This window comes from Haemaphysalis longicornis, unplaced genomic scaffold, assembly GCF_048455015.1.
Source record: "Haemaphysalis longicornis isolate Haplotype H1 unplaced genomic scaffold, Haemaphysalis longicornis Haplotype H1 scaffold_7, whole genome shotgun sequence".
In the NCBI taxonomy this organism is placed as follows: Eukaryota; Metazoa; Arthropoda; class Arachnida; order Ixodida; family Ixodidae; genus Haemaphysalis; species Haemaphysalis longicornis.
The window spans coordinates 107,162,434-107,177,772 of NW_027526422.1; the positions used below are offsets into that span (position 1 = coordinate 107,162,434).

Here is a 15,339-nt window from a genome sequence, read left to right on the forward strand (position 1 = left end):
TGCAGCGCCACCTACCTAATAACGTGCCGCTCTCGGACGTCACCTTACTTTGTCGCCTGTGGCTAGGTGTTGCCTTCACCGGTGCTTACTCCTACACCATTGGAATGGCCAACAGCCCTGCTTGTGATGTGCGCACCACCGACGAGACGATTGAACCCCTTCTGTGCCATTGTGACCGATTCATTAAGCCGAGGCAACAGCTCTCCACCACACTTCGCCAACTCGACGACCAGACAATTTTGTGTCACAGTCGTTGTCCGTCACAGGCCAAAAAGGCCACAAAAGCCTTACTTCGCTTCTTGAAGGACACGGACGTCTGAACGATTGTAGGGACATTACTACAGTGCGGCGTCCTTAGTTCGCTAATTTTGTCAGTGTACCGCCTTGCGCATTTTCTGGTTTTGTGTGAGTACTTTGTACGGCCTTTGTAGTTGACATGGTCACGCCTCGTGTTTTTCCTAATTTTCTTCCCCTCATTTTCTCCTTTATTATGTATCGCTGTCCTTTCTTTCCCTTTCATTTCCCATATCCCCTCCCCCCTGAGTAGGGTAGGCAACCGGACAGTACATTGGTTAACCTCCCTGCCTTTCCTGTACTGTTCCTTCCTTCCTTCCTTATGTGGTGTTTTTCGCTCTCCTTGGCCGGCGACTACCCAGAACCAACAGTCCAATCAAGTTTTACTTCACCGGTAGCCGGAAGCCAGCATCGCTTGCCCTTAGTGATTATGCTCACGTACCAATCCAATTTCTGTATTTCTTTGAGCTGTATATTTTTTTTTCCTTTTTTGTTGTTCAACCACACTACGGAACCCTGATCAGAAATACGAATCTGCCACTAGCACCCTCTGGCACGGTCCTTTGTGTTCATGTCGTTAAAAATACAAATCATCATACATCAGCCTCGCACAAAAATGACCCTTTCGGTCCCGTAGTTGCCATCAGCCGCTGGAGCTGGCTGGTTTTGAATAATGCGCCTTCATCTCGTGGCCATCTTTATGCTGGCGTGCTGAAATGCGGGCTTGCGGATTGCAATACGTGGGTTCTAGATGAGGTCGGCCATTCACCGCGCAAAACTTCCCCTGCTTGCACGAATACATTCTGACCCACTTTTCCATGCGAGTTAGCTCGCTTCTTTGTCGAAGTTTACTGCCGACAATATGATAAGGCGACCCCCTTTTCAACGATGCAATTGAATGAAATCCGGCGTTCTTCGTACGGCCGACTTCGTTTCGCTTGTTTGTTTGTTTTTACACGTAAATAGAGAGACAGAAAATAACAGCTGATTGGTTGCAATCATATCGTTCGAATTAGGGCGCTTACCATGCCGCAGCTAACAATTTTCAAATTTTGTGTATTTTACGCCCGAAACCCCAGCCGGGCTACGAGGCGCACCGTGGTGGGAGGGTATGTTCACAGTGCACTCAAAACTCGACACACACGAGTTCGTTTTTGCCTCCATCAGAAAAAACGGCCACCGCAGTCGAAAATAACCCGCGTCGCTGGCTAACGACGCCATAGCCACTGAGACATCATGGCATTGCAGAAAGAAGCTGTACTCATGGATAATTCCCAAGGTGAATCGCCAGTGGTATAATTCAGACCACGTAAAGTTATTTATTCTATTAGGGTCGAACTAACCCGGCCTGAGAGAAAGGTTTAGCATTCCTACTCCATTATAAGTATAAATCTGTTCAGCGGTCAAAAATACTATAACTTGCGATAGCGTGCGATCCAACAGAGCTCCATAGACATTAGGCCCCGATGCGGAGGCACACTGACATTAGGACGTATTTGCCAGCAGAGTCAAGTAATTCCTAGCGGAAACGTCAGGGCTTGGGTCCGTTGGTAAACATTGTCTAGTAAGAAACTTTGCGCCGAAAACTGCACAGAACGACTGGGGAGGTACGAAAAAACTCAGGAAAACAAGCTTTTTCTTTCCGCGTGTTTCTGGCATCTGGTCCTCGTAATTTTGTGCAATTCCTACTCTACGTTCCTTCTAAATATCGCCATCAGAGCGATCACTCATCACTCTGTGCCACTGGCGTGATAGCAGAGAATGAGTGATTAGTGGCGTGAGGTAGAAGGGGCGATCAAAGCGGTGATACTAACAAAACCGCCTAATAGCGTAGACATCGGCGTAAGCTGCAATCACGGAGTGAAAAACAAGGCAAGAGAGGAAACTTCGCTTCCTGAGGCGGTTATATAACGTCGAAAGTGAATATGGCCGCTGTCATCTACTTCGCCGTCGCAGCTGCGAAGTTTTGTGTTCCGCGCTAGTACTCATTGTGACGTCATCTCGTCACTCGCTCGCGTCCGCCGCCATGGATGTTTCCCTTCCTAGAAACGTTCTTGCTCCGTGGCTGCACGCAGCGCCTCCCAACCCCGATGCGTTATTAAAAGGGCTCTGCAACCGTTTCGATAAACCCTTTCACATTGTCCTTCACGTCTGGAAGCACTGCGAAAGCTATGGCTATCACCAGCGTGGAACAGCACTGCGGTAATTGCTCATCGCAGCAGATACGCCTTCCGTTTCTGGTTGTATTTTGTGGCTTAATTCCTTTAGGGTTGAAGCACCTTAGGTGCTCGGGCCGTCGGCGTCTCCGTCCGTCGTCGTCTCATGCCGTCACGGTAAATCGAGTTGCCAAACGATGGGCAAAAAACAAGTGTATAATGAATAAAACCGGTTCAAAATAGGCTAACGTGATTTAAACTAATTTAAAATATAGAAATATTCAGGATTTAATTGCGTTAATAACAGAAACTTGTTAAATTGAATCTCCTGGTTGGTTTCAAACGCCAGGTTTTTTCCTCTAAAGCATTCTTCTTAGCATGCTGCGGCGTGTGACAGGAAGACAACTTACGGCCAGTCTGTCTCTCATTTAATTGCTTAAACACGGTTCAACGCAAGAGAGGTCGCCACCGCCTCAGCAAGCGCTCGATTGCTCCTCCCATCGGCGCTTCTCCAGTGCCAAATCCGCGCGCGCCGTGTGGCAAGATAGAAACTTACAATATTTGAATATACTTATACACTGCATGTTTCGCCCGTCCCCAAGTTTCACGTTAGTGGAAATGGCCCGAGATACTTTTTAAGTGGCTATCGAATGTGTCACTGCTGCAACTGAAGAAAAGCCAATAGCCGCTACACCGCTTCAACGGCGTAATTCCAGCGCTTGAAGAACTCCAAGATCGGGTAAGAGAGAAAAATATTTTGAGCAAGTTTCTAACTTATCTGATTGGCATAGAGCAGTAATTTTTGGCTGAGGTACTTCGCGACCCCCTAATCTAAGTACTGGATGCTTTGGTTGACTACGTTCCTCACGGAATTAGGATTTAGAAAAAAAAGTAAAAAAAAAGCAGAATTCTTTTAAATAGCCTTTCTTGGACTACTTAAACCCAAAACATATTGGTCGGTCTGTTTGTCTGTCCCTTAATTCAGACTTGTCAACATCGTTCAGCAAAAAGAAAGCATTAGGCATATCTGGGGCAAAACATCAATGCACAACTGGCACGCGGCAGAGCTCGTTTAATTAAAAATAGGTTGGCACTTGATATTTGCGATAGCGAATAAAAAATACGCATTGGAAACAATATTTTGCCCCAAAAAATGCAAAAAGAGCTCACCCCGAGACTAGACCTCGTTGCGGCGTTCCAAGCCAACAGTAACAGCCGGTTCGAATAGAGGGAAAATGAGCATTGGAATGCGGGACGATTGAATTGAGGGGCGAGACGGAAGGGGAAAGCGTGAGGGGTTAGCGGGTGAGAGAAGAGCAGTATTTACGTCACACGGGTAGCCAAAGACTATCGTCTCTCAAAGACTATTGCGGCGAGGTGAGCAGATATGCAGCCAATATGTTTACTATCACCGTTTCAAAGGCCTACCCGTTCCCACGTTCCCGTTCCTCCCTTTATCGCCGCTTCAACGAACAAATTGCAGCGAATTGAGCACAATTATTTTGAGAGAGAAAAACGCTGAATGATTATTCAGATTCCTTATTTTGAAAATTCTGAAAAAATACGTGGGTTTCACTGACAGTGTACGCGACGCAGTTCGGTATTAAAATGATGAAGGACGAAACGAGCATTTCCGCCGCAAACACCGAACCACGGTGGCCCGAATCGAGTACCGATAAGTTAAAGCGATAAAGTACCGATAGAGTACCGATAAAATAAGTTTCAATGAAGTAAGTCAATCAATGGACGGCCGCTCCCATTCATTGGTTGCGCAGCGATGTAAACTGTCTGCACAGGAATGAAATAACAAACTCCAACCAAGTACAACCGTTGTTTCGGCACCAGCTCGGTACGTTCCTCGCTGTGACTGTGGCTACGACAACTATGGTGGTGGTGGTGGTGGTGGTGGTGGTGGTGGTGGTGGTGGTGGTGATGATGATGATGATGATGATGATGATGGCGGCGGCGGCGGTGGCGATGGTGATGATTACCTGGATGATTTGAATGTACCCACAAAGAATTGATAGCCTAAACACTAGAGGTAATTGCTTAAACTAAATGCATTTACCGCTCCGTCAACCTTGCTTTAAAAGAGCCATGAAGACAAAACCCAAGTTTGTGCTATTCGAAAGATTTCGTGTTTTATAGTTCCCCCAGCGCTTGTGCGAATGCAAACGAAGCTTTATTCACTGAGAAATAGGTTAATGTAAGTTAAAAGTTTGATTTTCCCGCTAAATCGTGCGTTTTCGTGGTCTGCAATGACATCACAGGACCTTGTTTACCATTAGTAAACCTAGATGGCGCCACCACACCACGGCAAGCCGTTTTCTGCCTTTGGTTTGTTTGCGAACGTGTGAACGTATTTGTACCTGGCTTGTTTTGTTCATGAAGATAATCGTTTCGTGAAACATGGTGCTCGCTCGAAAAATACGGTAACGTAAGACATCGTCGCTTGTGCCAATCGGCCAGTGTCGTCTGAAACAACCCCAAATCCCCGCAGTCCTATGCAGCTAAACCAAGCATAGTGCGCGCAGTACCAACAGCAGCATACGTATCGGTACTTCTATGTTTACGTGTGCTTTCGTAACTTCCACTGTTTGTCTCCCCATTCTTAGGACTTTCAAAAGAATGTGCCCTAAATTTAAGCGCAAATAGCTCGTTCGGCAAGCTAATAAGCTCTGCCTAATTTGCGTTTGCTTTTGCCGCACTCCGCCAATCGCAGAGCTGTCTGGTAGGACATCATAGGTTCTGTTGCGGGAAATGAGCCAGTGGGTCGCATGGCCATTCCCTTTTTTCCTAATTATGTAGCTCATTTGAGCGAAATTTACGTTAAAAGTGGTCAGTATGATTCTAACGAGGTGGTCTTTTGAATGCACCGAACTTGTGTTTTGTCTTCATGGCTCCTTTAAGAGAGGGATATAGAAAGAGAACTTTTATTTGGTCAACTAGGAAACAAGACGCAGTGTATTTATGGAAGCAATTTTTGCTCGAGAAAGCTAGCTTTACAGTTCGCACAAAAAAAAAAATCCCCTCACCAAGTCAAGAGCACCTAGTACCTTTTTTCTGCGTTGCTTAACGGCAATCTTTAATTAGCGCAGGAATAGCGCAACGAGTGATGCCTAACTCAGAAACAAAAGGATAACAACGACGACGACAAGCGACGACAACAAACCAATAACAACGGCGACCAAATGGCGACGACGACAACGACGACTATGGTAATGATGGCGGTAATGATGATGTCGATGATTATGATGATAATTATGATGAGTGAGAGGAGAAAACTAACAGAAGAGGTGGCGTGAAGCCCAACGAATCCTAATTCGGAGCAGTGGGAGGCACTGCTGGCCAGCGACTGCAGTGAAGACCAGACCGGTCTGATTCAGCGGGCTCGCAAAGCGGCAGAGGCCGTTGGAGCCCTGGATCAAATGTACCACCCGTGCTGACCCCTTCGAGATGTGTAACACGTCGTACAGGATCCCGGTGGAGTGCCGACCACCCAAGAAAAAAAATACTTACAGATACAGTAATCCCTCGGTGAATTGAACTCGGATATCACGAAATTTTATCGGTTGAGTCGAAAAGTTTTTTCCCCGAGCATTCACCTCACATAAGCGCCATGTATTTGCCTCCCTTTATCTGGGAGCACTTTTCCGGGGGACCGTGGATATCTCGAAATGTTGAAGGAGAGGACGCAAGACAGAGCCCACTACAGACAGCTGACAAGGTATCTGTTTTTACGCTTAGCTCCCACTACGCGCCGAACGCGGTCGTCAACGGCAAATCTGCGCCGTGCCAGGCCGATGTTCCCTTTGCAGGAATGCTGTCCGACGCCTACATCGTTGAAGAGAGCTGTGGACGACGCAGCTGATCATCAGCACGAAGAGAAGCCGCGAGAAGTGCCTACAACCACAGAGTCAGGAAACATGGTGCTCCTGCTTCGCAACAAGGTACAATGTAGAGGTGGCGACCAACAATTGATGCGATGCATTGAAAAGCTCGAGAACGGTTTTGACCAGATGCGAACGCGAGACAGGCGAGCATTACGCAATTCTTTCTTCCGCAATAATAAAAATTCGTTTTTCCTACGAACTTTTTTGTTTTATTACGAATGCTTTCATGTGCAGTGCAGCCTTTTTACCAGCCCTTTTCAGTGTTATTTCAGCTATAGTTATTATTATATAGTTATAGCTATAGTTATTATTATAATAATATAGCTATAGCTATATTATTTCAGTTATTTCAGTGTTATAGCTGTTATTTCAGTGACCTGGTCCCAAATGTTCGGCATCTCCCTTAACTAGAAACTCCTCTCATCTCGAAATTTTCAGCAGATTTTACGACTTCGAGTTCACGAGGGATTACTGTAAACATCCAACTAAGGTTCCGTTCATTTTACGATGGCACATTCTACAAGGCAGCTTTCTTGCATAGCAGCGCCGTAAACACGGCAGCGTGCCTACAGGGGCAAGCTCGCTGGTGTTTCTCGTTTCTGATAAGTTTGAGTTGCTCGGAGATGACATCTTTACCCCGCCCAGGCCCTAAGTAACCCCGTCAAAGCTCTCTATAAATCGTCTTAACCTGTATATTACGCAACACACATTGCCTTGCTGCTAAAGCTTTACTACGACAGTCGAGCAAGAGCGTATTAAAATTCGTAGGCCGTATTCCTCTTTACAGGGAGATCAAAGTTTAAATTAGTTTAGTTTAAATTATTTCTTAAATTAGGCGCTTAAAGCTAGATAAACACAACCTCTACAGTGAGGTTATTAGCACATGTTGACACAGAATAAAGAGGTAAATTTGATCTCGGTAACTAAAATTGAATAATTAACTTTTCAGTGGCTGCAGTAAGCAGGCATGTTTGTATTGAAAAGTTAGAAGTAATCATGTTTCTACACAGTTTCAGTTGGCAGAATTCATCTGGCACATGCGTACTCCGAGATATCGGACTGCGAAGTTTAATTGCTGCCGCATAATTACGCATTCAAGAATATCACTACCGACGCAAAGCTCCACCCTTTTGTGACGTGCTTGCTGTGCACGGTGTTTAGAGGCCTAGTCAAAAGTGATAACTTGCACTGAGTGAGTCTTGCAAGTGAGTCTTGCAAGTGATAACTTGCAAGTGAGTCTTGGCTTGCGTAATCGCAAAACTGCAGTACTCGGAACCGCTGAATTGTTTCGTGATTTCGCCAGCCGAGATGAAGCGAGGGGAAGTTATCATTTTTGCCTACACATCCACCCCGTTGTCAAGCTAAACACCGTGCACAGCAGGCACGTCACAAAAGGCTGGAGCTTTGCGTCGGTAGTGATATTCTTGCATGCGTAATTATGCGGCAGCAATTAAACTTCTTAGTCCGATATCAAGGAGTACGTATGCGCCAGATGAATTCTGCCAACTGAAACTGTGTAGAAACGCGATTACTTCTAACTTCTCTAAGAGACGAAAGATGTTGACACGAGACAAAATGGCAGAAATAATCTTGCGTGCGGCCGTTTTATGTGTACCCTTTCGTTTTGAGCACGCTCTTTGCTGCCTGCCTTTTCTTTTTTTGAGCGTCCCAATAGTTGTAATAAAGAAATAACTTAGTTGTTTTGCAGTGAGCAGAAGTAAACTTATATGTTGTACAAAAAAAAATCCTGATTTATGCATCGCTCAAAGTGTCCACAAAAAGAAAACGGGTAACGGTAGTCTATGCGAACCGCCTGAAATTGATTCATTGGCAACTCTCCAAGTTAAAAACTGTCGAAATAAACAATTAAAAAAGGGGAACAAACAACTTATGATTGTCTCGCTATTTTGTGTACAGCAACAAAGCGGCTAAACCAACCGTTCTTGGAAAAAGAACAGCAACTCCTTGTTGTTGCGGGAATTCACGCTGGTAAGTTCCGCAGATTTCTTTAAAGCGAAGATTTAAAGAAATCAAACGGCTACATACCAACAGGATCTTTACCTCAGCCCGTATGATGGATATTTATCAGTAGCATTTTTAATGCAATTGACATGAAATCGTCAGTCCTAAGCCAATTCAGCCGCATCCCAAACTCACCGTGAAACGAACGGCCCCAGGTTTGTGCGCTAAAATTAAACTGTAGACCTTGCACATTTGACTAGGTTAATTGCCACGAGAATATTCCCAGTCGCAAATTAGCAATATTTTGTTTTTTTAGCGCTCCTTGAACTGTGCGGCCGGGTGGTCAGAAGTTTCGTAGGTGAAGTTTTAAAGCGAAGCTCTGGTGTCCCCACTGATGCCGTTGTATGCGAATATACCCTGCAGGAAAGCCAACTTTCTCTGACTATTATGATGAATGATCGTGAGTGAAGTGAAAGAAAGAAAAAAACGCTTCCCGTTGCCGGAATCGAATTTGGATCCCTCGCGTTATGAAGGTGGCGTCTATGCGACTGGTCCATTTCGACATTTTTTTTCTTTAATGCATGCAAAATTTAAGCACACTCACCATCACACATAACAACTAAGCGACAATACAAAAGCTATCAGGCATCGATGGAGAGGCACGTAAGTCCAGCTGCGGTTTGCGTCCTTCGAAAGTCGGCCAAGCAGAGGTACGCATCCAAAAGATTCAAACAACCGCCGCGGTAGCTCAGTGGCTATGGCGTTTTGCTGCTGAGGCCAAGGACACGGGTTCGATTCCCGGCTGCGGCGGCGGCCGCTTTTATGATGGAGGCGAAAAGCGGAAACGCCCTTGTGTCCGAGATTTCGGCGCACGTTAAAAATCCCCAGGTGGTAGAAATTAATTTGGAGCCCTCCACTATACGACGCGCCTCATCGCACGTGTAGCGTCGGCGCGTTAAATCAATCAATCAATCAATCAATCAATCAATCAATCAATCAATCAATCAATCAATCAATCAATCAATCAATCAATCAATCAATCAATCAAACAAACAAACAAAAGATTCAACCAGTCCGGTGGATAATTCTGTGCCGCATAAACACTCCTCACCAACGCAGCCAGTTCACGAAAGATGGACTTGGAGAGGTATGAATGGCGCTCAGACAACAACCGAAGAAGCCGTCACGAGAAAGCTTCCCGTTCAACCATCGTCGTCGTTAGACGGAGAGGTGCATGATTTATTGTCGAATTGGAATTCAAAGTGCATTTGTCATCCGTTTTAGTTTCATCGGTATTTTAACAGCTTCGCCGTCCACTTCTTTACACGTAGATCAATGTCGACAATTCTTTTTCATTAGAAAACAAGCAATCGCGAAACACTTCCGGTAGATGCTCACACCAGCCCCGACCGAAACAATGTCTTCCCACAAAACAGCTGACGACCAAGCTGTCGGGACGCTGTTGCAGGTGACGTTCACCGTCAATACCAAGCAATGTATACTGTCTCTGAAGATGAGATAGAAACAAGTTACTAGTGAGGGTAAATAGGCTCTGCATGACGGTGTATTTTTTCATCGTTGTTTTCTTTCGTGTTTTATCTTTGTTTCGTCGCAGCCACAGCAAATGACAACTTGTGACACGCAAGTAAAGATTAGTCGCGATGGGAGCTTTCTTTATCAATTTCGGTTTATTACGGAAACCATGCAAGGCTTCGTACATCTATCGCTGCCCCATAACCACCTCGACATACATTTTAAGGACAAATATTAGATGCGACTGCATCTCATTCACTCGCCTTGTCCCCCCATATGGCGTTGTTGTTGTCCGTCCACACCACTCCCCCATTCTCCTCGCCGCGCGAGCTGCGCTCTCCGCCGCTCACCCCCTCTCCTCTCCGATAGCGAACACTCTCTCGCGAGGGTCATTGGATTGGATTCGATTGGCTTGGCTTGGCTTGGCTTGGATTGGATTTGGATTGGATTGGATTGGATTTGATTAAAGTGGATTGTGTTGCGTCATAGCCGCGCCACGTTGCTTCATAGCCGCGGCAGGGGGTTCACGGCACGTTTCAAGCGATGGGAGAATCAACCTAACGGAAACAACAACGGAACCCCCTATGCGTCGCATCTACACAGGGGTTCCCGCGAGGGGAGGTTGGAGTATTTCACATGCTCCTTATCAAGCAAGCATTCTCTACGCGTTTCACTTAAACGGCCACAGCATCAACAGCCACCATTCTCTCGCTTGATCAAATGCGTCATTTTTCGTGACTTATTATTGTAAAACCATAGGTTTGGCAGTTTTGTGCATCTTGAACCCAGCAGTCCTCTACCCGAGCTTTGCTGCTGTGTTCTTTCAGCAGCCATGGTTTTGTAGCGGTTGCGGTTTTCTCTTTTATTGGTCCAGCTGGTGTTTCTATAACTCGCTTATTTTTTATACACGTTAAGGCATTGTCTTAACATGATGTAGCACTACTCTCCTGCAAACAGCAATGTATTATCGCGAGGGTGAAATGAAAAAAAAAATGAAGGAAGCACACACTAACGCCTAATACTTGAAGGTGCCGAAGCTAAACGCAACCTTCACGACCATCACGAAGGTTTAAGTCCACGATTGCAGCCGATTTGCTTCCTCTTCGCTGCCGCAACGACCTTTTACTCCATCATTGTTGCTGTAAGGGCGAGCTTCCTTCATTTTTTTGGAAGAGATAATCATTGGACATCATGTTGGAGGGGCGTACGTTATGACGACTCCTTCTCGTTCCGACCAACGGTTACCATGATTACAGTGAACGCTGGAGTCTTTTTCGTTCCGAGCAAGTGTTACCACGATTACGGTGAACGCTGGAGTCTTTCTCGTTCCGAGCAAGTGTTACCACGATTACGGTGAACGCTGGAGTCTTTCTCGTTCCGAGCAAGTGTTACCACGATTACGGTGAACGCTGGAGTCTTTCTCGTTCGTGCAAGTGTTACCACGATTACGGTGAACGCTGGAGTCTTTCTCGTTCGAGCAAGTGTTACCACGATTACGGTGAACACTGGAGTCTTTCTCGTTCCGAGCAAGTGTTACCACGATTACCGTGAACGCCGGAGTCTTTCTCGTTCCGAGCAAGTGTTGCCGCCAATCTTGGCCAATCTTCCTAAGTGGGCATGTTTGGCTTGACAAACGTTCACCGGGAGTGCTTGGTGGTCCCCGCGAGGCACGCACACATGAACGCTCGGCATTTTCTTGATTTTGTGAACTGCCGTGCGGTCGCCGCTTACGTGCGCGCGCTCGGCAATTTCTTGATTTTTTTTTTTAAACTGCGGACACGGAAAGTTGCGATTTGCTAAAGGACTTCGCTGTGAAAAAGGCACTGTGTGACTTAAGAAGTTCCCGAACGTGTCTGTGTGAGATAGGACAACCAGGGATCTGGGATTAAGAAAAAGTGGTTCAAATTAGGGCGTACTTCTGGGCAAGTTGATATGCATCGTATACGGGTTAAGCGCAAAATTTAAACGAAGACGAAGCGCTTGCCTCTGTCGTCCTCCTTAGTCCTTCGCTTATATTTTGCATTTGACGCGCCTACAATGGTTCAAAAGAGATACGAAACCTTTGGGTAGGTGAGAATCGGAGAGAAAGAGTGTGTGTGTGTGTGGGGGGGGGGGGAAGGGGGGGGGTTGAGCAGCCGCAAAACTCTGAAGTAGTATGTGGCGAAGTTGAAAGCTCAAGAATCTAGTAGTCAACGTTTCATGATAAATCCTGGCATTATTTGTTTCGGTCACAGTTATACCACGTGGCTCATCTTATTCTTAATAAGTTAATACAATTAACATCCATCCTTGGCTACATCACTGTAGTTATCGGTTTTTCAGTATCTGTTGAACGATTTTGATCTCAGAACCAAGGCGGATTAAGGCAAGGACTGCATGAAGAGAGACGGGACGGGAAGGTTGGTGGGCAATTTGAATGCATTCCGAAAGGTGATTTCAGTTCTTCAACTCAAATCTCTCCCACAACCAAAGTTCTACCTGCAGTTCTGCCTGAAATTTTTAAAGCGAAGCGTTCTATAAATTAGATTCCGGGAATTTTTGTTCTTCGCAGTCGAAAAGAAAAACGAAACACCTTGTGGCAAATCCAACTTTGTCCCAAATGTTCAGTAGAAAACCGATGTAACTACTTCTTTAACAAAACTTTCCCCACCAAACTTTTAAGGCAGTTGGCCCAAATGACGGCTTTATCATTGCGCCCACTGTAGTTAATTTGTCGTATTTAGCTCATTCTGAGGGAAGTTGCAATCGTTACAGAATTCCCGTCTCCCGTCAACACATAAGCATGTACACGCGAGAAGTTTGGTTACAGGAAACAGTTAAGCCTCTTGTTTTATCGAAAATTTCCCCAAAATATAATGTGACGATTGGTCGCTAAAACGACTCTATCATTGCACCGGAACCATTTACTTGTCCGGTACAGTTCAAAATAAATTAGTTCGTAACTTTCTTCTAAACTCTGTGCCACTTCACCGCCGTGTCTTAAACAGCTTTGCTGGTCATTCACCTTCACAGAGCGGACGTCGCTCATGATTTTTCTGGAATTGCTCATCATGGGTTTACCAACAATTAACGTTCTAGCCCTAGTACATTTTCTCTGTTTGTTATGTTACGTCAATTCCAAAAGTGACAGGATCAATTGTACTGAACTCAAGACACCGTATTTATGTCGCGTTTTTTTTTTTTTTTTTTTCAAACCATTCCAAAAAGCACGATGAATACACCGAGGTTAGAACGTCACTCACCGAGTATGTTACGGCTTCTCACGTCTCCTCCACTCGGGCGTGAATCAACGCGTGCTTGCGCAGGTAGGCGAGTCGACGGAACCTCTTGGGGCACCCCGGACACGCGTATGGACCCGCCGCCTCTTCTTCCGACGACGTCGCGGTCGACCCTTGCGGCTGCTTGGCATCAGCCGCGGGCGACCCGGCTCCCCCCTCGGACCTGGGCCGGTGCCACCGGCGGTGGGAGGCCAGGTTGGCCGGGCAGTTGAAGAGCTTGGCGCAGTCGGGGCAGCGGTACTCGAGGTGCACGATGCGCGAGCAGCGGTGCTGAGCCAAGCCGAACGCGTCGCCGAACCGCTGCCGACAGAGACGGCACACGTACGCCCCGATCTTGTTCTCGATCTTGGCCAGTTCGGCCCGGGCCTCGTCGCTGGCGACCACGGGATTCAGCGCTGCCGGAATGTCGTAGTCGAGCTCTTCGTCCAGTTCCAGGTCGTCGTCGTCGCTGTAGGGCCGAATGAAGGTCCCTGAGACGGGAGATAGCGTGTCGTCGTCGAACAGCAGACGGCGCACGGCGGATTTGCCGCCGTTGTGCGAAGAAGGAGAAGCCGCTGAGGACGTCTTGGTTGAGGGTATTCCACCACCACCACCACTGCTGTTTTTTCGCGGAGGTGGACTTCCATGGACGAGCGGTGGAGGACCCACGGGGGAGTTCTTGCTGCGCTTAGCGGCGTCATCTTGGGAAGACGGCGGAGTGGAGGTGTTGGTCGGCTGCAGGAGCGCGCTGGCGCGGAAGAGCAGCGACTCGCAGCCCTTGACGGCCGGTGGCGACGAGGCTATCCGGACGCCGTCGTCGTGGTCCGAGAGGGAAGAAGACGAGTCCGAGCGGTTGTCCTCCCCGTCCGAGTTGTGGCGCGTGTAGCGCTGCAGCAGGAAGCCCCGCGGCATTTCGAATTCGCCGCGCTTCTTCGAGAGCGTCGTCTGCTCTCCGAAGCGGTTCGGTCGTTGTCGTCTGCTTCTGTCGCGCGCTCGGAGATGCGTCGTTGTCGGATTAGAAACACCCGATGCTGGCACCTATTTTTGTCGTCATCCACTGAACAGTGCACAAAGTCCTCGATACAGTATTTACCAGGCCGTTCCTCACGCCAATATATTCTTACCACTTCTGGTGCTCACCACCTTTTCAAAAGTTCGTCGTCTGTTCGAAGTTTTGTCGTCTGCTCCACGCATACTTTTCGACACATCTGACTGCTGACACGGGCTTTCCCAACAAAAGTTTTTGGCACCCGTCAGGAGCGTTTGGGAGTACAAAGTTCGCAGAGCCTCGGCGTTCGAACCCTTTCCGTCGTAGCTCGCAACGCCGACGCCGGGACGCCGGTCCGTTGCGGCCCGCGCGTCTGAGTGAACAGAGTGGGGGGGAGGGTAAACCCCGGTGGGACGCCTTCGCCGCGCGCCGGCTTTTCGAAAAAGAGCGACGCGCCCCCAAGCGTCCGCCAGGCGTCGATGCCATCACGGAACCGTTTGTTGTGCGTTCGTTCAGCGATCTCGCTCAAGGGCGAGGGGGACAGCGGACCGCCTATCCGTTGGCTTCCCTGCTGCCGATTCAGCTGGTCGCCGCCACATGCGTCCGCCGCTCGATGGGGTTCCAGCGTCATGCCGCAGACGGGGAACAGTTGCACGCGCGGCCGTTGACCGTTCGAGTGGAACTAAAACAAAAACAAAAAAGGCGTCATAAGTTTTAAAATTGCTATTAACAATAATTTCTCGAGTCGCTTTTGGGGCAGAAAAAAAAAACATTTGGAAATAAGGCGAAAATACGTAACATTTGTGAGATTCATGTCATGTCTGCATGCGCTGTCAACTTGATGTGGCTGTTTTTACACCGATGAATAAATAATATTTTCTTGTTCATTGTTTTCCCCCTTTTTACTGTACTTCAGTCCCGCGCAGGCGGCCAACTCCAAGAAGCCTTGCTTTATTTATTTTTTTAAACTAGTCTGCTGCTAGCAACTGCAGTATTGAACCGATGTGACGAGACTCGCGTTGTTACATATATTTTAAGGCAGTGGAGAGTTTTCACGATGTTCTTGCTTTTTGTTTCTTCACAGACTTTAGTACCTCGAAGTTAGCATACCGGTCTAATCTGTGCAGATTGCCTTGCGCTTTCCAATGCTCAAAAATGCACGAAGAAAAAAAAATTTCCCGAGCCTTAAGACAATAATTAACGCGATACCAACCACAAAGTTGATATCGTCAAAGGCCCTATATTTTGTAACCTTC

The 15,339-nt window shown here is 47.2% G+C and overlaps 1 protein-coding gene across 1 annotated transcript in view; it reads right to left on the reverse strand.

The window, feature by feature from the left end:
- LOC144146790 (uncharacterized) overlaps positions 1-14,759 on the reverse strand; it is a 56,516-nt gene extending 41,757 nt beyond the window's left edge. The window contains exon 1 of the mRNA XM_077678723.1: positions 13,081-14,759. Within this exon, the coding sequence (XP_077534849.1) occupies positions 13,099-14,007 (909 nt within the window). The 5' untranslated portion in view covers positions 14,008-14,759 and the 3' untranslated portion in view covers positions 13,081-13,098. The remainder of the gene's footprint in view (positions 1-13,080) is intronic.
- Between the last annotated feature and the right edge of the window lie 580 nt (positions 14,760-15,339).